General features: G+C 60.3%; 1 protein-coding gene across 5 annotated transcripts; it reads right to left on the bottom strand.

The window, feature by feature from the left end:
* Positions 1–2: 2 nt before the first annotated feature.
* ZBTB7B (zinc finger and BTB domain containing 7B) lies at positions 3–16,314 on the bottom strand. 5 transcript variants are annotated; one of them, XM_063104836.1, is made up of 4 exons: positions 16,275–16,314; positions 15,689–15,789; positions 2,705–3,867; positions 3–2,325 (listed from the first exon to the last, which is right to left on the bottom strand). In XM_063104836.1, exons 3-4 carry the CDS (start codon positions 3,859–3,861, stop codon positions 1,860–1,862), a joined length of 1,623 nt encoding a protein of 540 aa, XP_062960906.1. In that variant the 5' UTR covers positions 3,862–3,867; positions 15,689–15,789; positions 16,275–16,314; the 3' UTR covers positions 3–1,859. The 5 variants fall into 5 exon arrangements, with proteins under 5 accessions (XP_062960906.1, XP_062960907.1, XP_062960905.1 ...); XM_063104837.1 differs by lacking the exon at positions 16,275–16,314 and adding an exon at positions 15,962–15,986; XM_063104835.1 differs by lacking the exon at positions 16,275–16,314 and adding an exon at positions 15,945–15,984.
* Positions 16,315–19,430: the final 3,116 nt, after the last annotated feature.

Below are 19,430 nucleotides of genomic sequence, written 5' to 3'. Positions count from 1 at the left end.
TGTGAATCTTAAATTATTATTATTTCTTCCTGTCGCTTACACCCGAGGTGGAGGAGCAGGGGTGGGGGGAGGGAAGAGGAGAGGGGGAAAACGCCTCCCCCTCTAAGGCACTGACTGGGAAAGCCGCAAGTAGGGAGAGGGGAGGCCACTTTGACCCCACTCTCTGGGGCTAGGCCCCAGGTCTCCCCAGTCCCCGGCTCCCCCCATCACCTGAAATGCTAAGATGAGGCCCAGGGTAACCCGACCTCCCCCCAACCCCAATATATTACATCATCACTTTTTAAATAGATACAGGGACTGGTCCCACTACCCCCTCCCTGTGACCCCTCCCCACTGTTGGGGGTACCTGGGCAGCTGTGCAAATGGGCATGGGGGTGCATGGAAGGGAGGGAGAGCACCGGGTCCCTGAACCTGCCCCTTTTAAGGAGGGGGAGGGGGCGCCAGGCCAGGGAGGGTAAATAGTGCAAGGCAGAGCCCAGGCCGCATCGAGGTCCAGCACCCGGCGAGGAAGTGGGGGGAGGTACCCTCCACCCCCAGCAGAATTGGGTAGTTAAAAATCTGAAACTAGATTTCAACAAGACCAACAGATGTGGCTATGTACAGAATGGGGGTGGATTCAATCCTAAGAGAAGAGTGAGGGGATTATTCTCCCCTGCCCAACAGGAAGCCCGGCTGGCAAGGATTTGGGAAAGGGATCTCTTTCCCACAGGTCCACAGCCCACTTTCCTAGCGGCCAAGCCACAAGTTATTCGCTCACAGCCTTGGCAAGGGGCGCCCGCTCACTGGCTGCGCGGGCTGGGGTGGTTGAGGTTCGTGAAGACGGCTCGCTCGAAGTGGCCGCCGGGGGCGCTCGCCCGCGTAGAGCACGGCCGCCAGATGGCGCCCGCTCGCCCGCTCTCCGCAAGGCTCCCCCCAACCCCTCACCCGGTCCCACACCCAGAGCCGCGCCAGCCCGGGGGCGGCGTGAGTCAGGGGCGGCAGCAGTGGCGGCGGCTCCGGCTCGCACCTGGGCGTGGAGGAGGTGGGGAGGAGAAGAGGGTAGGACGCAGCCCGGCCCGCCCTGCCCTCTGGCCCCGGGGAGGGAGCGGCGGGAACAAGACATTCCCTGCCCGGGGACGCGGGAGGGGAGGGACAGGGAGAGGAGTGGAGAGGAGCGGCTCCCCTAGCTTGGGCGGGGCCCCTCCCGCTGCCCCCAGGGGCGGGCGAGCCAATCAGGCCACCCCGCCCCCTTCATCAGGACCCCATGACTCAGCGATGGGAGCAGGGCGGAGGGGTACTGGGATGGCTCCTTCCTTACAGGCCCAGTCCCCCCAGTCTTTCAAGCTTCCAACCTGCTTTCCCCCACCTACCCTTTCTTTGCCGCCCCCCTTTGCATAATTCACTGCCAGGAAAAGGGAACAGAAACCAGGAAGGAGGGGTCTCGGAAGGGAGGGGCAGTCCTTCACCCCCTTACACAGCCAAAACCCCCAGGGGGAATCGGGCGGGGCAAGGCTTTGGTCCAAAGCCCCCACTCCCTAGAAACCCGCATAGCCGAAGTGGGACCCCACAAATCAGAAATACATTATTGCTTCTACTCCCCAGGAGCAGCCGGGGACAGGGACCCCACCTTTACAATAGAACTGTAAATATACACATAATATTGTATGTATCACTCCTTGGGGGAATCATCCCAATCTGGGGAGCCTCTGCCCCAAAACCTTCTCAGCTTGGAATTGGAATGAGGGCTCTGTGGGGAAGGGGCTGATTCTCATACCAGCAAGGTTTAGTGCCCATGACCCCAGCTCTGTCCTGCATGTTCCCACTGCTTGGCATGGGTGTCCCTGGCCTTGTGCTGCTCCAGCCTGGCCACTCGTCCCTCTTTAAGAGGACTCCATGGCACCTTCAGCCTGGGGTGTGGTGGGTGCCCCTTCCTCCTCCTCATCATCAGGGGGTCCCGGGGTAGAGACCGGGGGCCCAGTGGGGGCTGACTGCTCCCAGAACCGAGCCAGGGAGAGGCGGAAGGTGTCCAGGTGGCCATTGGAGAGGTCTAGGCCAGCGGGGGATGGGGCAGTGGTGGAAGGTGGTGGATAGTGGGGTGGTGCATCGTCCTTGCGACGCCGTCGTGTGCGCACCTCCAGGCAGTTCTGGCCCTTGAGGTGGCGCTGCAGGTGGTCCTCCTTGGCAAAAGCCTTGTGGCACAGGTGGCACTCATAGGGCCGGTCCCCTGTATGCAGGTGCATGTGGTTCTTGAGGTCGTAGCTGTGCAGGAAGCGGGCTGGGCAGTGCGGGCACGAGTAGGGGCGCTCTCCTGTGTGCTTCCGCATGTGGATCTTCAGCTTGTCGTTCCTGGCACAGGCAGGGGTGAGGGGGCAACGGAGGTGTTCAGGATGGATTCCCCAACTCATCCTGCCCATGCTCCCAGGCCTTGTCCCACTCCCGCTCTCATCCCTCACCATTTGTTTCCCCATTACTGCCCCAGTATACCCCTGCTGATCTGCCTCCAGCTAACCTGGGCCCTGCCAGCATCCATTCCTCTTCTTCCAGCACAGCCTTCTTGTGCACCAAATCCTTCATGCCCCAGATCCACCCCCCTTGGTTTGCTTTCTTCTGCTCTCTCTCCTCACTCCAGTAACCAACACACACTCCAGTCCCTCCAGGGTTTCTTAACTACCTCTCCCCACCCCTGCATGGACCCCACTGAGCCCCTTCCCCACTTGGTGCTCACCGGGTGAAGCGGACGCCGCAAACTTCACAGGCGAAGGGTTTCTCGCCTGTATGGGTCCTCATGTGGCGTGGCAGTTTGCCTGCCCCATGGATGATCTTGTGGCAGACTGGGCACTCCTGAGGCATCTGGGAACGGCGTTTGCGCACTAACTTGTCTTGGCCGTCCAGGCCTGGTGCCAGGGCATCTTGGTGCAGGGAGCTTAGGTAGGCCATCAGGTCAGGATCGATGGCATCCTCGTCTGAGCCCAGCTCCTCTGGGGACAGCGGGGGCCCACTGCCCTGTGCCATCCCATAGGCCGGGGGATATACCAGCTCTTCCTCTTCTTCCTCACCCTCGTAGGCCTCGTAGCTCAGGGACCCCTCAGGGGGTGAGGCATTCCCTGTGGGAGGGCTGTAATTGTCCCCCAGCCCACTGCCCCCACTGCTGCCCACTCTGCCTGTCACCTCCTCCTCTTCGTAGGTCAAGGGATGGGTAGGCACTGCGGGCACCTCAGGTACTAGATGGTTTGCCCGGGCCCCCTTTGTTTGCAGGAAAGCTTTTCGGGGCTTGCGGCTGCGGCGGGCAACAGGCCGAGGCGGTGGTGGTGGTGGTGGAAGAGGCACCTGCGGAGGGCTGTCTTCACCATTGGGAACGCCAGAGGCTGAGGCTGTGGCTGTGGCAAAGGCCTCCAGGTACTGACGGGCTCGCTCACAGTCGTCCTCATCTGGGCTGGGAGCTTCTAACCCACTGCCCTGCAGAATCTCCATGCAAGCAGCGATGACACAAGGGATTTCCAGCAGCCGGGCTGCCTGAAGCACAGCCGGCATGTTGGCGCTGCTGGTGGTCAGCGTAGCTGTATATGCAAATTCAAGCAGGGCACCTAGCGCCTCTGGCCCTACAAAGTCCAGCTCACACACACCGGTCCCTACTGCCCCAGCAGCTGTCCCACCACCCCCAGACCCCATGACTGTCCCACCACCGCCCTCAGTGAAAAGCTTCTTGAAGTAGTGGCTGCAGGCAGCCAGTACAGCCCTGTGGGTGCGGTATTCGAGGCCCTGTGTCCGGATGGTGAGGTCGCATAGGTGGCCCAGTTGGCGCTGCTCATTGAGGCAGCTCAGGAGCTCACTGCTGTGGTCCGGGAAAGGAATCCCAATTAGGTCATCTTCGGAGCTCCCCATCTTCTCCTGCAGGGTCAAGTAGAGGAGAGGTTAAGAGTGCTTATCCCTAAGACAACAACAACAAAAGAGTGCTTATCCCTAATACAACAACAACAAAAGAGTGCTCATCCCTGCTAGGAGGTCTGAGGAAGGAGTACCAACATTGGCCAGCACTTATTGAGGGATGACCACACATCAGACACTCTAAGTACTTTACACTCAGTTAATATTCTACAACCCTCTGAAGTATGATTATCATCCATTTCACAGACAAGGAAACTGAGGTTCAGACAAGTGAAGTGACTCTCCAAGTTAAGTGAAGAATGGGGTTCAAACCCAGGCAGTGGGCCCAGAGTCCGTGTTCCTAACCACTGTACTATTCTATTCTGCCTCTGAGAACAGCCCTGCCTTTCTGGCTCTTTCCTAGAGATCCATCTGCTTCACTTGCCCCTCTCCCCATCCCTTTGGAAGAAGCACTTGACTAGGAGATAGGATGCCTGGGTCCTAGGTCAGGCTTCATGGAAAATTGACTGAAGGACTTTGGGTGGCTCCAGCAGCTGCCCTCAGTCATCTGAAAAGGGGGGTAACAGTCTTTACAATGTAATCTCCTCACAGTCCGGGGGTTGGGGAGAGGCCAATGAGAGAGTTCAGATTCACATTGGACCAAGGTCTGCTGGAGGCCAGGCACAACTCAAGTTATTTCTCTAAAGCATTTAGTACACTGTGTAGAACACTATGCAAACAAGAGGAGGCAGCTTCCAAGTACCATCCTCTTCCTCATCATGCCCCTCCCCCAGCCACCAAAAGTTCACCTCCTCTTCTAGATCCCCCCTTCTAGAGGCCAAACGGGAAACACAGCTCCCAGCATCGCTCCCCCCTACATCTTCCCCTCCCCCATGGGGCCAAGGAGCAGCCACCCTTTGCTGGGGTGTCGCTGGTGCTGGCGCGGGTGCTTCCTGCCCCACACAGATAAGCATCGCCCCCGCCCCCTCCCCCATTGCCAATAGGCCAAGTTCCAGTCCCACCCCTCCCCCTCAGCCACCATCACCACCTCTCCCTCCCCATTCCAGTTGAGCCCCCTTCTCCAGAGGTCCATGGTTCCACTCTATGCTTTTCCCTCCAAGGTGCAGCCATAGAAGACACAGAGCAGCAGTCATCCCAAGGCTGGCAGAGGTGTGGGGCAGGGGTTGTGGCCAGAGTTTGGCCTAGGAGGAGACCTGCTTCAAGTACTGGCTCTGCCCCTATCTTGCTGAATGACCTTGGACAAGTCATTTCTCTCTGAGCTTCAGTTTCTTCAGCTGTACCAGGAGAGGGTGGGGTGGAAGCCCCAAGGGCTCAGCCCTTCAGCTCTGACATTTTGTGAGGCTGGAGCAACTGGAGATAGTGTTGGAGCCTGGAAACAGCTGGGCTCTGAAGTCAGCCAGGCTTGAGTTTGAATCCTTGCTCTGCTGCCAATTAGCTCTGTGACATTAAACAAGTGATTTAATCTCTGAGCCTCTTTCCTCATGTATACTATGGGATAATGCCACCTGACTTCTAGGGTTGTGGTGAGGGTTAAATGAGACCAAGTATGGCACAATGCCGGACACATGGTAGGGGCTCAATAAATGTTCTGGCCTTGGCCTAGCCTGGGGGCAGATTCTACTATACAGATAGCCTCTGCTAAGAAAACTACTTGGCGACAGTCTGCCTCCCTCCCTCAAATTACTGTGAGGGAGCCAGGTTAGTTCTTGCTACATGACCTTGGACAAGTCACTTCCTTCACTGAGGAGGCCTCAGTAGTATGTTCCTCATATGTAATATTAAAGGCTAGTGCAGATGATCCTTAGGGTAAGTCCCACTGACATTTTGTCAGCGTCCTCTCTGCCTCTCCAACAGCTGTTCAGCACTGGCCATTGATAGCGAAGCTTTTTTATTTGGGGGAGGGGTGTTGGGGGACTCAAGAGCTACAAATTTCCTCTTTAGGACACAAGAACTGATTGTCTCTGTCTGCCTCCTTGCCTACCACCTTCATTGCAATGCCAGGGCTCCTGCGTGGAAACCTTGAGTGAGCAGCAGCCACATGTCTGTCTTTGCTTGTAAGCCACACTTTAGGTCCCCATAGATAGCGCACCTGTTCCCACCTTAAGTCCCTAGACCACTTCTCTCCCTGGGGACCTAGCAGTCTGGGAGCTCTCCTTGCTCCCTTTGGTTCTCCTGCCTGTACTTTACAAATGGTACAAGTGGTAAATGGCCCCAGGACTTAGGAACAAATAAAAACCAGGTGGGCAGGAGCAGCAGCCATGGCTGAGGCTGCAAAGGCCACTTAAGCAGCAGTGGGCACCTTCCTGGGCCCAAGTGGATCCTGTCCCTCCTAAGGGATGGGTGGGGTTGTCTGCGCTGTCCATTGGCTGGGAGCTGGGCACCCGCAGGCACGTGGCTCATCCCATCCCTCTCCCTCCTTCCATACCCACCCCACCCATTCCCCCTGCTAAACCCGCCTCCTTTCTCCCACCCCAGGGCCAGTCTCCGTGGCAACTTGGTGTGGCAGGGCACTGATTGGCTGACCCCGATGTCAGGTCACAGGCTCAGGCTGGTTCACCACGCAACTCACACAGGGCTTGGGCAAGGGTGGGTGTTTAACCCCTTAGGCCCAAATCCAATGCCCATGGCCAAGAGGTGGCAATGAAGGAGGGGGAGAAGAAGAAGCAGAGGACACACGTGGGAAGGAGAGGGTGTTCATACAGTTCTCCAGCTTCTGGGAAACTCCCCCAGCTTTTACCTAGGGCTCTGGCACCCATGCTAACATAGGTGCCACCTGGAACTATGCTGGTGCCAACCAGGCCAAGGGGGTACTCCTAACCCCATCATCTGGGAGGGGTGGGTGGGTGGAGGCCTCCCCCTTCTTTCTGCCAGGGTGGGGCACTGGTGCCAGAGTGCCCACCCCACCTTGGGCACCCTTCCACCTCTGTATCCCAGAGGGCCCAGTCCCCCAACGCCCCATGAAGGCGGCCCATCCCCACCCAGCCTGGCATGCCCCCTCTTGCTAAGACCTTGTGGGCATGGGCGTGTGTGGTGGTTGGGGGGGGGCAGCTGTGCCAGGGAACCAGGCAAGGTCTGTTTGGTCTGTTTGCCTGGTAGGGGGAAGAACTGGGGGCCCCGCCCCATCACTCCCCTCTTTCCCGCCACCCCCCCAGGCTCCCCTCACTGTCAGGCCTGCTAGACCGGCCAAGCCGGTGGGCAGCTCTCTTGAAACTGGGCCCTGAGTCAAGCCTGCCCCATCTTTGGTTGGGGGAAGACTTCAGGGTGAGAAAGGTAGGAGGGGGGGCAAAGGTGGGAGCCCCTATCACCTACCCCTCAGTGCCCAAGGGCACCTGCCAGGGTGTGTCCACCACCAAGAAACCAAAAGGTAGAGGGCACTGTCCCTGTCTTGGAAAGAAAAAGAAGACTGGAACTCTTTCCAGGTGCTGACCTCAGGCAGTGTCCAGTGCTGGGCTGGGGGGCACCAGGGCAAACACTGTTGGCTTGCGCCAGCTGAAGAGCAGGGATAGGAGGCCCTCAACAGGGCAGCTGAGTAAAGCTGGCCCCCCTTCCCCCCCCACCCTGGGGATTAGGGGAACGAGGCTTAGTGTGGGGGGCAGCAGGCAGAACCCGGATTAGCAGCAGAGAAAATAGATATGGGCTGGAGATACAGGCACACAGAACCCCCCCTTCCCAGGTTCCAAGGCCCCTGCCTTCAGGTTCTGCCAGGGAGCCTGAGAGGGACCTGGCCAGTTTTCTCCGGGAGCAGCAGTTTGGGGTTAGGGAGGACGAGGACCAGGCTATGATATCTTCCTGCTAGGGGTGATGGAGAGACCCGAGGCTCTTCCCAATGTTCCTGGCACCTTTGGCTGGCCACCCCTCCTCCCTACTTCTTTTTCCTTTCTACCGCCAACCCCCACCCCAACTCCAGCCTCAGGTTCTCTTCCTGTTTTTTTGGAGCTAAGTTTGCACGAAGCCAGGGCTTTGGCCTGTGGCTGGACCAGGGGGGTGGGGAAAGCAGACAGCCAGTCCAAAGTCCTCAGGGACCCAGGAATCCTAGTTCCCCAGCTTCCCCCACCCCTTCCCAGGGTCTCTGGGGCCCAGGAGCCACAGACATCTATATTGTCCAGTTGGGGAGGCAGGGTAAAGGGGCTGAGCCACATCTCGCTCAAGGATTGAAAGGTCTCTGAAGGAGAAGTCCTCCGCTCAGGGATGCCCTAGATGCGTATGGAGCCCTTCTATGCCCACCACAGCCCCTCCAAGCTTAGGCATGCCTTCCCCATCCCCCATATGACGCTTCCCCCTCCTAACCTCACCACCCCCAGCACTCACACTTCCTGGGGGCCGAGGCGGGGAAGAGAGACCGCAAGCCACGAAGGGGGAAGGAGGCAAGGGGAGTTGGCTGCTTCCCGGTGCTGTGGGGGTTAAGCCTCTCCCTGCTGTCCAAATCCCCCAATCCTGGTGCTGGGGGTCCTGAAATGAGGGAGACCTCAGTGCTCCCCTACATTTTCTTTCCATAACACCAGCCCTAGCCCACAGCCCCTTAGGCCCCATCAAGGGAAATATGAAGGAGATAAAAGATGGCGGCAGAAGGAATGGGGGCAACTCTCTTTCCCAGCCTTTATCCTCCCACCTTTGGGTTCCCCCTGTCCATCAGCCACCCTTCACTCTTGGCCCTTTCTGTGGCCACCTCTTTCTGACCCCTTACTAGCTTCTCTGACCCTTGTCTTCCCTCCACATGATTCGTTCTTTGCTTTCCTTCCTTTAGCCCTTGCCGGGCTCCTCACCACCTCTCTACTACATCTCTGTCCCTAGGCCTCCTCCCAGGAACCATCCCTTCCTCTCCTTTTTCTTCCCCTTTGGTTCTCTCTCTGGTTCTTTCTCTCGATCAAGCCTCTTACTCAAGCCTCTCCCACTCTTTCCACTTATCCCCTGCACCAAGCATCCATACTCTTTTCCCAGGCATGTGTGGGTTAGACAGGGGCAGAGAAATTAAATCAGGCACAAGGGCCTGCCTTCCAAGGCTTGGTCTTGCCAAGAGATGGTCTTGTATAGGACACCCATGCTCCGCTTCTGGATAAAGCAGGGACTAAAATTTGGGGGCCATTTGGGGATGATGAGTGGCAGAGAGGAGAGTGTGTAGTGAGAGCGAGCGGATGTGGAGTGGGGGTGGGGGGGACAACCTGTACCTCTCTGCCCGTCAGAGTTTCCAGTCCTGGAGCTGCTGGACTTTCCCCAGAGGGTGCCCACCCTGGGCCAGGCAATGTCCACTTGGAGAGACCCTGGCCATCAGGGTTCCTAGCAGGGTCTGCCCAGGCAGTGCCAGCTCCCCTTAGGGCCTGAAGAGACTGCACAAGGTGCCAGGGTCTGTCCTGTGCCCACCCCCTCCCCCCAGCCTAGTGTCTCCGGCTGAGTAACCGAGCTGACTGGTAACCCCACACCTGCCAAGCCGCCGGCAGAAACCTGAGCCCCCCAGCCCCAGAGGACACCCCAGCCCGATCCCCGGACTCCGGCTCCTTGCCAGCCTGTCCAACCTCCTGGCCTGGCCCAGCAATCACCCAGCTCCTGTAGGCCTCTTTCTGCCTCTCCTGGTCCTCTTGGGTGCCCTCAGACTCTGAGGCCTCCCCACACTCCAGCTCCTCAGACCCTCAGTTCCCTAAACCCCACAGTGAAGTCTGGATACCCTCTTCCTAGCCTGTTTTTCAGTCCTTCTCTGACCCTTGGCCAATTCTAGGCCTCTTAGCCCCCCTGGGGCCTGATCTCCCAAGCCAGAGCAGGGCCTACTCACCTGAACGCTGAGGGGCCTTACCGGCAACTCCTTCTGGCCCCTGGGGGCAGTAGGTTGGGAGGGGTGGGGGAGGGCCAGGCTGGGGGGGAGGTAGGGTGGCTGTTCCCCGCTCCAGCTCCCTCCTTCAAAGGGGCCGCCCACGACCTGGCCCAGCCCCTCCCCCCTACAGCCTTAACCCTCTGGGTGCTGTCCCCCCTCCCCCCAGCTTGGAGGGAGGGGTTACCGGAGGGCTGGCAGCGTGGGAGAAGGCCCAGAGTTTCAGCCTGTGTGCCCAAAGCCCCAGTTGTACCCACCCCCTCCTGTCCTTACTCAGTCCTAAAAGCGGAAAAAGGTGAGGGGTAGGAAAGGTAGGAGCTGGGAGAGTCCAGGAGGACAGAGGTGAGGAGGAGCAATGGGAGAGGCTGCTGGAGGTGGGACCAGGAGAAGGAAGAAGGGAGGGGAGGGTACAGGAGGCGGCAGTGGCCAGAAGAGGGAGGAGGGAAACCCTGGACAGTCAGTGCCAGGGGTGACAGGTGCCCAGGTCCCAGCCCCTCAGGGCATGTGGGATAGGGGACCCCAAGAAGACCCTCTAGACTATAGTAGGCCCTTTAGACCCCCTGGGAGCTGGCCCAATTCTTCCCCCACCACTGGGCTGGGGCCCTCAGGGGCTGGGCAAGGCGGCACCCCGCCCTCCCATAGCCTCACCCCAAACCCACTCACATACCACAGTTCCTTGCCCAGGCACCAGCCCCTGCCAACCAGGCCAGGGGGCAGCACTCATGCCAGCCCCCAATGGCTAGGGGGATCAGGGGGACAGAGTTGGCCTGAAGGGGGTTGACAGATTGGGGGAGCTGTGGGCACCGAAAGAGGAAGAAGCCAGGAGGGGGCATCTGCTGGGAAGCGCCTAGCCCCACCCCTTGCGCAAGCATTGCCACCCTGGCCGGTTGGGTGGGACCCGCCTGGGCCTGAGGGGCAACTCAGGAGGGCTCTGAGCCCAGAGAATGGGTGGGCCACAACGTTTCACTTAAACTCCTGGTATCTCTTATTCCTGGAACTAGAGTATCCCCCAGACACTAGGCCATCCCAAATCCTGCTAGATTGAGGGGACCACAGAAATGCCCCCTGAAGTACCCCCTCCCCTTTCTCCCCAACAGCTGCTGGCTCAACGCCGCTGGCCTGCTGCCCCTCACCAGCTCCCGGCCCGGTTGGCACCTACCCACCAGGATGCTGGCAGTCCTGCTCTCCTCTCCCTCCTACCCCCCTGCTCCCAGCACCCTATGCCAACTGTGGGCCTGGGATGGGGGAGGGTCACCCCTGTGCCTTGGTGCCAGCCAGGCAGGCTGAGGCCCCTAGACCCTACTAAAGCCCAAGACTCTGTTCTCAAGCCACCTCAAGAGGCAGCGCACTGGGGAGGCCCATACAGAGAACCCAGGAGGCCATGGACAGCTTCATGAGCAGTTATTGAAGGCTCCACGCCCCAGGGTGGTGGCCAGTGTCTCTCCCTGCCACCAGGCACCAACCTCCCAGCATTCCCCCTGCCCAAGCATTTGCTTGGGCACCAAAGTCCCTGTAATTCCTGAGAGCCTTAGTGCCTGCAGCCTGCGAGGGAGTGGGGTGGGGCTGCTCTCTGCCCTTTGATCCCCATAAAGGGAGGGAACCAGCCTAGAGGGCAGGGGGCAGGGAGGGAGTTCATGGGGCCCCTCCATTTCACCCCTGTAGGGGCAGCAGGGCAGGGTGTGGGCATCTTTTGGGTGGAGCCTTAAGGTGAGATGTATAGCATGTCTCATCAGGGAAGATAGATGTCAGTCATGGATACATGATGTCACGTGGGAAAAGGATGGCAAAAAGATATTGGGGGGATGCAGAGGGTACCCATGTTCCAACCCATCCTAGTCCTGGCTTTTACATTCATCCAGAAACATTTCTGGATTCAGCCAAATTGAGAGCTCAAGGAGGACTACAACTCCCAGTGTGCATCACAATTGCTTTGTATATACCTTGGGAGTTGTAGTTCCCTTGAGAAGCCCTGGGTTCTCCTCTTCCCCAGAGAGAGCCTTGCTGATGGGGTGGGGAGGCAGAGGACTTGGTCGTGAATTTCCAAGAGGACTGTTTAAGAAGAGGTAAAAGTTAGGAGGTCCATGGTGGGGAGAGAGGACCCTTGCTCCCAGGCAAAGGGGGAGGAAAGGAGGAAGGAAGGAGGAGAGGATGTCTGTTGAAAGGGGCATATGGGTGGGGAGGAGTTGGGGGGGGCAGTGGAAACAGGAAGGAAACTGAAGCCAGAGACATGAGGTCGGAAGCAAGGGCCTGGGGGAGCCCCACTCCGAGGCCTGGCAGGGACTGGGAAGGCATTTCCCCCTGCTATTCTGGTGACCTGGGGAGGCATAAGAGGTATTAGTGACATCAAGTGGTAGCAAATTGATGTATTTGTAGGGGTCACTGGCTCCATTTTCCTGCTACCAACCTTTTTTTCCCTGGGGTACCCTCAACCCCCCGTATCTGGCACAGGTATTTGGTGGCTGGGATGCTCTGAAGGCTGACCCAGTTCTGGGGAAGCTAGCAGGCGGAGGAAGGGGTTGGGGGAGGTCAGGGCCATGACTGATGGTGAATATAGTGGAGGTTATGTGTGAGGTTAGGCCCAGGTGTGAGGTCAAGGAAGGGTGCTGGAAATTAAGGATGCTGTCTTCCAGGGCAGAGGTGATGGCAGCTGGGAGGCCTCAGGGAAGAGGGCTAAGATGTCAAGGCCACCTGCCTGTCGCTTATCCCAGCCTGTAGAACAGAATGAAGAGGGCAGTCCTCTCTAGCCTCCCTGGGAAATTTGCAAAGGTAGCTTTTACCCTGTGCCAGGCAGCTTGTGAACATTAAAGACAGCAACTCATAGGGCCAAATGACAGCTGGGTGCCTTTCCCTAGTTGGGGTGGAGGTCAGAAGTGGGCAGTGGTCCTGCTTCAAGGCCACTTTCCCTGGGTTTCCCAAGACTCTGGGACAGATGCTCACAGGCCCCAGCCAAGACTTTTGCCAAGACCCAAGCCTGGCTAGGTGTGTGTGGGGTCTTTCTTGCCCACCCCATCTCTCTTAATGGTGGATGACAGTAGCCGTATCCTTTTCCCCCCAGTCCCCCAGGCCTGCCTTGGCGCCAGGCCGCTTGTGTGTTGGCAGGACTAAGGGGGGGTGGGGGGGGCGGCGAGGCAACTTCAAACTGTCCGGGCAAAACGTCAAGTTTACTCACGAGTTTACTCAGCAGGAGGGGGAAGAGGCCAGGGCAGGCACACCCCATGCCAGGGTCCTATCCGTCTGGCTGTCCCCACCTTCCTTTCCCACCCTCCTCTTCAGCCCTCGGCCCAAACAGGCACAGGCCCCAAGCCCTGGTGGCAGGGCAGTTTTAACTCTCAGGAAGGTCAGGGAGCCAAGTGGGCTGGAGGCAGGAAGCCCCGGAGCAGGCCCAGAGGCTTCTATCAGAGGGCAGTGCCCTGCCTGGAGCCCATTCACTACTACTATCTTAGGGCCTTGGCCTTGGGCCAGGAGATCTGGGTCTCTCGGCCATCAGGAAGGGGGCAGTACAAGGCCAGGCCTCCTCCATCTGATCAGTCTCCTGGGCAGTGACTTCTGAACCCAAATGACCAGTCCTAGGCTGTGCCTCAGGCACCAGCATGATGCCATCCAGGCAGCCATAGGGTCAGGGGCTGGTTCTCTCAGCCTTGGCTGGGAATAGGGGGCCAGAGCCCTATCTGACCTACTTCCCTTTCCTCCCCACCTGCTTTCATTCTCTGCATCTCTCCCCCAGCCTTCACTATCCCCACCCCAGAGGCGCTCCGCCCCCCCATGCCCGCTGGGCCCCCCTCCCCCACCCTTCCCCAGGGTGCCAAGTGCAAGCACACAAAGGGCCCGATGGTGCATTGTTAGCCCAGCCCCCGCTGCCCGCCGCGCCCTCCCAGGGCGGGCACTAGGCCAAGGAGGAGCTGGGGGCCCTGAGTGCCAGGGGGCACCATGGGGAAGGGGGAAGAGGACAGCACCTGTCTCCCAGACATTGGGGTCCACATCAGCTAGGGCTGAGTAGTGATAAGAGTGCCCCAATGGAACAGGCCGCTCTCCTTGATACCTGAGCCTAGTGGGCACTGCCTTCTTTCTTCCCCAGAGCTTCTTTCTATTAACCCCTTTCTGACCCCTGTGCCAAGGCTGAGGGGTGTGGTTCCCAAAGGAGGGGACAGTGTCTGGGGGTGCCAACAGGCTGCATCGTGCCCACAGCAACCATGCAACAGAAGTACGCTGGGGGAGCCGGGGTCCCAGGGGCCAGGGACAGAAGGCACTGACAGAAATTTCTTCTTGTTTCATCACCTGCTCCAGGGGGAGCCCCCTGCCCTTCTTCCCAGTTACCACTAAGGAGGAATACTAACTACCACCCAAACCTATTCACAAATATGTCTCTCTCCAGCGCAGCACAACACTCCTTAATGCCTACTCTCTCCTCCCAACCTGATGTCCACTCCATGCTAGCTCTCCCAGCAGTGCCAGGCGAGTACAGGGGTGACCAAACCAGTTGGTGTGTGTGGGGCAGCAGGAGGCAACCCCATAATCCTCCAGGTCTCACCCCCCCACCCCACTCCTTGAGGGAACAGAGAGTTCCCATCCTGGTTTAACCCCTCACTGCCCAATCTAGCTCCCCAACCCCGGATAAACTGTCTCCCTCCTCCAGGAATAAGTTGGGGGAAGGAGGGAATAGCTGCGCTGACTCATTCCCATTCCCAGCTGCAGCTAGGGGTCTCCAAGGCATTAAGGCGGGGGTCAATTCAAGAACACCCTCCACCTGGCCCGGAAGCCAGGACAGCCTGCCGGTCTCCCCCTCTCCCCAGCACCCACTTCCGGTGTCCCAAACTAGGTCAGCAGCGCTCGTTTCCTGTGGGTCAACTAGCACCGGCGCCTCTGCCCCTCCCCTGCTCCGGACCCAGGCTCCCCGCTCCCCCGCCCCCCAGGGCGCCCCGAGGTCTCACCACGTCTCAGCCGCCCTTTGATACGTGGGGGTTGTGCGAGGAGGGGGCAGGGGACCCGCCCTCTCTCCAAACACCAGCAGGGCCGGGGCGCCTGGGCAGGCACGTGTCCGGGCACAACCCGCTGCCCACGCCGCCCCCCCACTCCCGCCCCCCCCTCGTTCTGGCCGGGACACGTCGCTCTCTTACTTGGGATGGGGTGGAAGGAGGGAGAGAAAGCTGGAAATTGAAAGCAGCGCCCCCCACCCTTTTGAATGGCAGCCCTCTACCAGAGGCGCGCGCTATAGATTCTACAACACAGTAGAGACCCCCACTCTGGGTAGAGGCAGGTGCGCCGGCGCCGGTGGGAGGACGAGTGGTAGGTGCGAGAATTCTTCCTAGTCACCCACCCCTCGCTCTCCGGTTCTGGGGGCATGAGCTGGTTTTGAAAAGGTGGCGGCGAGACTGGAGCCTGAAGGAAGCGAGTGGGACTGAGGAGCAGGGGAGAGAGGGGTCGTTCTATGTCGTTCAGAGGTTGTCGCTGAGCCTCACTACCGCTGGAGAGGGAGCGCGGCTCTGGAAGCGCAAGAAACCGAAGAGTCCAGCCGGTAACTTTCCCCCAAGCCGCAGCTCCTCCTGTGCCGCCCCCCACCCCCCTCATACAACTGGCTTGGATCCAACCCACGGCGCCAGGGGGCGCGGAGGGGGGGGGACGCGTTGTCCTAGTTAGAGTCCGTCAGCGTTTCCATTCCCTCAACTCGGTCGGGTCTGGGGTCTCCCCCTAAAGGCACGGAGACTGAGGAACGCTCAGCGCCACCTCACCCTCTCTCCATCCCGGAGCCGCCTGTCTGTCTATCCTAGGAGAAGTGCAGAAAAAGTTTCTGGGGACCCTCCGCCAAGGGTTGCGGGGCGGCCGTAGTTCCTTGGCTACCTTTCCTCCCAGTTAAAACCAATTCCAAAGACCCTGGGTGTTGGGAAGGCATAGAGAAGGGGAGTGGTGGGAATCTGGTCTGCATGCGTGTGTATGTGGGGGTCCCACTTACAGGACGGACGAAGGACACTGCAGTAGTCTCGATTCTAGTGGACCCCGAGCCAGGAGACAAAAATGGGGTGCACTCACCTCTCGACCTTCGGGTCCGCTTGCTGGAGCTGCTGAGGCACCGGGTGTGGGGAGAAGCGTGTCCCCCGCCAGGCCCGGGGGCTTGGGGCCCTGCTCCGGTCCTGGTCAGAAGGCCGCGGTCAGTTGCTCGCCGCTTGCTGCTGGGGGGCTCCTCCTCCGCCGCCCTCTGCCTCCTCCTGCCGCCCGCCCCCCCTCGGCCGCTGAGAGCCGTACATTCACCTGGCTCCCACCCGCCCCCCCTCAGGGCCCGCCTCACCTGTCCTGCTGTCTCACCTGTCCTCCTGCTTGCTTTCCCCCCATCCCTCCCCTCCCTCCCCCCGCCCCCTGCCACCCCCCAAACTCCCCCCCCAACCCTTAGCAACACCCTCTGTCACTTCCTGGTTTTTCACCCGCCCCCCCAGGCCCCCCTCCCTCCGCCCAATAAGGACATAAACTTCAACCCCTTCGTCCAGCCAGTCCCTGCAGGGCGCAGATGGGTTCCTCCCTCCTTTTTCACCCCCTTCCTCTAAGCTCTCACTTTGCTCTCCGAGCCTTTCCCACCCTCCTCTTTTTCCTCCTTTCTTTCTCTCTGTCTATCTCCCTTCACCTGCCGCGGTCCCTTTCCTCCTCTCCCTCTTCTCTTGCCCCTATCTCTTCCAGTCCTCCTTAACTCGAGCTCCGCCCCCGACCCTCATCCAGCCTTCTGCCACTGCTCCGCCCCGCCCCCTGCACTCCACCGCCCTGCCCGCCCATTGGCTTGAACTCCTGTCCATCCCAAGTGGGTCCCGCCTTGCGTTCGTTCAGGGAGGGGGCGGAGCCGAGGAGCCGAGGGGCCGGCCCGAAACCGGGAGGGGAAGGGGGGGGCAGTGTCCGCAGCTGCCCGGGAACCGAGCACCCCCCTCAGGGGCTCCCTCTCCTCCAGGAGGGGCTTCTGTTAGGTCAGCACCTCGGGAGGGAAGAGTATGAGAAGTTAAGGATAGGCTGGGTGGGGAATTGGGGACTTAGGGTCTTCAGGGAGGGGGGTCCTGTGAGGGGCTATAATCAGGTCAGGGCCCCATAGGGGAAGGGGAGAGGGAGCCACCTGGCCTTCAGCTCCGGCCCCTACGCCCCATCCTACCCCCTCAGAAGGAGCGGGGGAGTTGAGGCTGCGGGCACCCTGCGTCCCTCCCCACGAGTGATGGCGCCCCTCAGAGAGGGAACGGCGCCCCGGGCAAGCAGCCTCTGCGCTCCAGCCGATGCCCGCTGCGGCCTTGGCATTGTAAGAGGGGAGGGGCCTGGTCTGCGAAGGGGGAGGGGGAGCGCGCTCACGCTCCTGCTCCCCGCCTCCATCCCGCCCGATTCCTAAGTGGAGAAACTGAGTCTCCACCAGGGAGGGACGTCTTGACGTGGATTCACTCAGAGACCCAGGTGGCGAGGGTCCCTGGGTGTTTTAGGATGTGTGTATATGTGGGTTTGGGGGGGACTGGGATACGTACTTCAGTGACCCCCAACTGAGTGGTAGCCCGTGATAGTCGCTTTTAACTGGGCCTGCAGCGCTACGTACCCTAAAGGGCCCCTCCCATTAGTGTCAAACGGAATCAAATCCGGCTACCTTGGGCCAGGTTCGTCTCCCCTGCTGCCCGCCAGGCCGAACCGGGTCGGACTCGCTTTCCTCTCCCCACCCCCCTCCGCAGGGGGCCTCCCTCCCTTTCCAGCAGGTGGCTCGGCGGGACACCAGCTCAACCTGTTGGACCACAATGGGCGGCGCCAGGGGGGCCCTGGCCCTCACCCGGGCTGACCCGGGATCCCCGTGCAGGGGGAGGGGCGGAGTCCGAGTCCCTCCCTCCCCCTTTCTCCCTCTCTCCCGGGCCGTGACTCAGCCTCGGGGCCGCTGCCCTGCGCCCCAGCCAGAAGCGGAAAGTGTGAGGCGCCCCGGAGGGCCCAGGCCAAACCAAACAGCCCCCCACCCCAGACATTATCTCACTGGAGAATTAGGGGGGCTATAGGAAGGAGGAGGTAGCAGCAGGCATGGAGTGCTGCGGCTCGAGTAATCCGCTCCGGGTTTTCCTGTAGTCCCTGTCCCCCTTGGGTCTCCAGACCGGTCAATGCTCCGGGTTTTCTTCGCAGCCCTGCCGGACAGTCCGGAGGGCCCGAAGCGGGTGGGGTCCAGGTCGGGTTTTTTCCCTTCCGTCTCCAGCCGTTGGGGTCGCGCTGGCCTGGGGAAGGGCAGTGCCAGGGGCACAGCGGCAGTGCCAGATGCACAAGTGAAATGGAGACGGGGCTGCTTCGGGGAGGAGGGGGCATGGTCGAGGAAAGTGGGGGTGGGAGGAGCGGGAAAGTGGCCCAGGGAGGGCAGAGCTAGGGGGCGGAAGACCTGGCATCGACCCTTGGGTACAGAGACGCGAACGGCGTCCAGTGCTTCGAGCTCGCCTCGCCCCCTCCCCATCATTTCTGGGGGCCGCGTTCGGAGTCTGGCTGGGCACAACTCGGATCTTTTTGCTGCTGTATTGCCACTCTCCACTTAAGTCCCAATACTGGAACCCACTGTTAGTTTCTCAGTGACTCCCCCCTCCCATGCTTCTCTTTTTCCTCTGTACAGACAGCTCCCCTCGCTCATAAGTTGGAGGGGGGAACCCCAACTTGAAATTCCCGCCTACCCCCCAACTCCCGGCCCTTACCACGCCAAACCACTGAGAGCAGCGGCCGAGAAACGCTGACTGGGAGCCCTGACCCCTCCCACGAAACCCCGGCCGGGTTCCAGGGGCCTCTGCCGTCGCCCCCGCCCTCGCCCTGACAGTAGGCCCAGGCTGGAACTGGGAGCTGGAGGGCAAATGTGGGGCCTGCAGGAACTTCCTGGGGATAGAGAGCGTTCGAGATCCGCACGTTCAGACTTAAATCGGACCAGCTAGACGTTAGTATTTGGGGAAAATAGCAGGAGGTGGGCAAATACCCGGAGAGTGAGATGTTTGCCCTGAGAGAGGGATGAAAGCCCAGGCTGGGAGGATTGTATACCTGGGGCTGGGGACAGCGACTCGGAGTGGCGGCCAGGTGCCGGGACTGGCTGGGCCACGTGCGCCGAAGGGTAGCTGCAGAGAAGTTAGATGCTTGCAGAGCCTTGGGGAGAGAGGGCTTCTGGCGGCAGGAGAGGCGAGGCTCTGCCTGGGCGGGGTCCTGCGTGAGTGGGTCTGGGGGCCTGCTCAGAGTGTGGAGGGCTGAGGTGAATGCTGGATGTCAGCCTGCGCCAGGCGCCCACCTCTTCCCAGCTACCTCCCCCCAACCCGGCTGCCTCCGCTTCCCTCGAAAAACCCGCCGCCCAGGAAACCGCTGGGGGCGCTCAGACCGCAGCCCCCCCGCCCGCCGCCCCCCAGGGCCCCCACCGCGACCGCCCAACCCACCTGAAGGGGCCGTGGCTGCCAGGGGTACCCCCTCCCGCCGACTCCCCCCACACCTGCGGGTGGTACTATTTATAACTCCGCGCCTACTCCGGGCCTCTCGGCTGGAGTTGGCTGCCGCGCAGAGCTAATCGCCGCCGGGATCTCTGCGCCCCCCAGGGCCGGGGAAGGTAAATTTAGCTTCAGGAAGCCCCGGGGAACATTTTCCAAAACTCCACGTCCCAGAGTAGGCGAAACAGTACCCCTCTGCCCTCAGCTTCCCTCCAACCAGCCACCAGGCGGCGCAGATCTCGCGGCTCCTCGAACCCAGCCAGCTAGGAGTTAGGGTCGTTGCTTTGAAGCGGGGGTAGGTAAACGGCAGAGGGTGAATGATGGAAAATATTGAGGGGTAG

This window comes from Cynocephalus volans, chromosome 8 (assembly GCF_027409185.1).
Source record: "Cynocephalus volans isolate mCynVol1 chromosome 8, mCynVol1.pri, whole genome shotgun sequence".
Classification (NCBI taxonomy): domain Eukaryota; kingdom Metazoa; phylum Chordata; class Mammalia; order Dermoptera; family Cynocephalidae; genus Cynocephalus; species Cynocephalus volans.
This window is presented reverse-complemented; position numbering and strand designations above follow the sequence as displayed.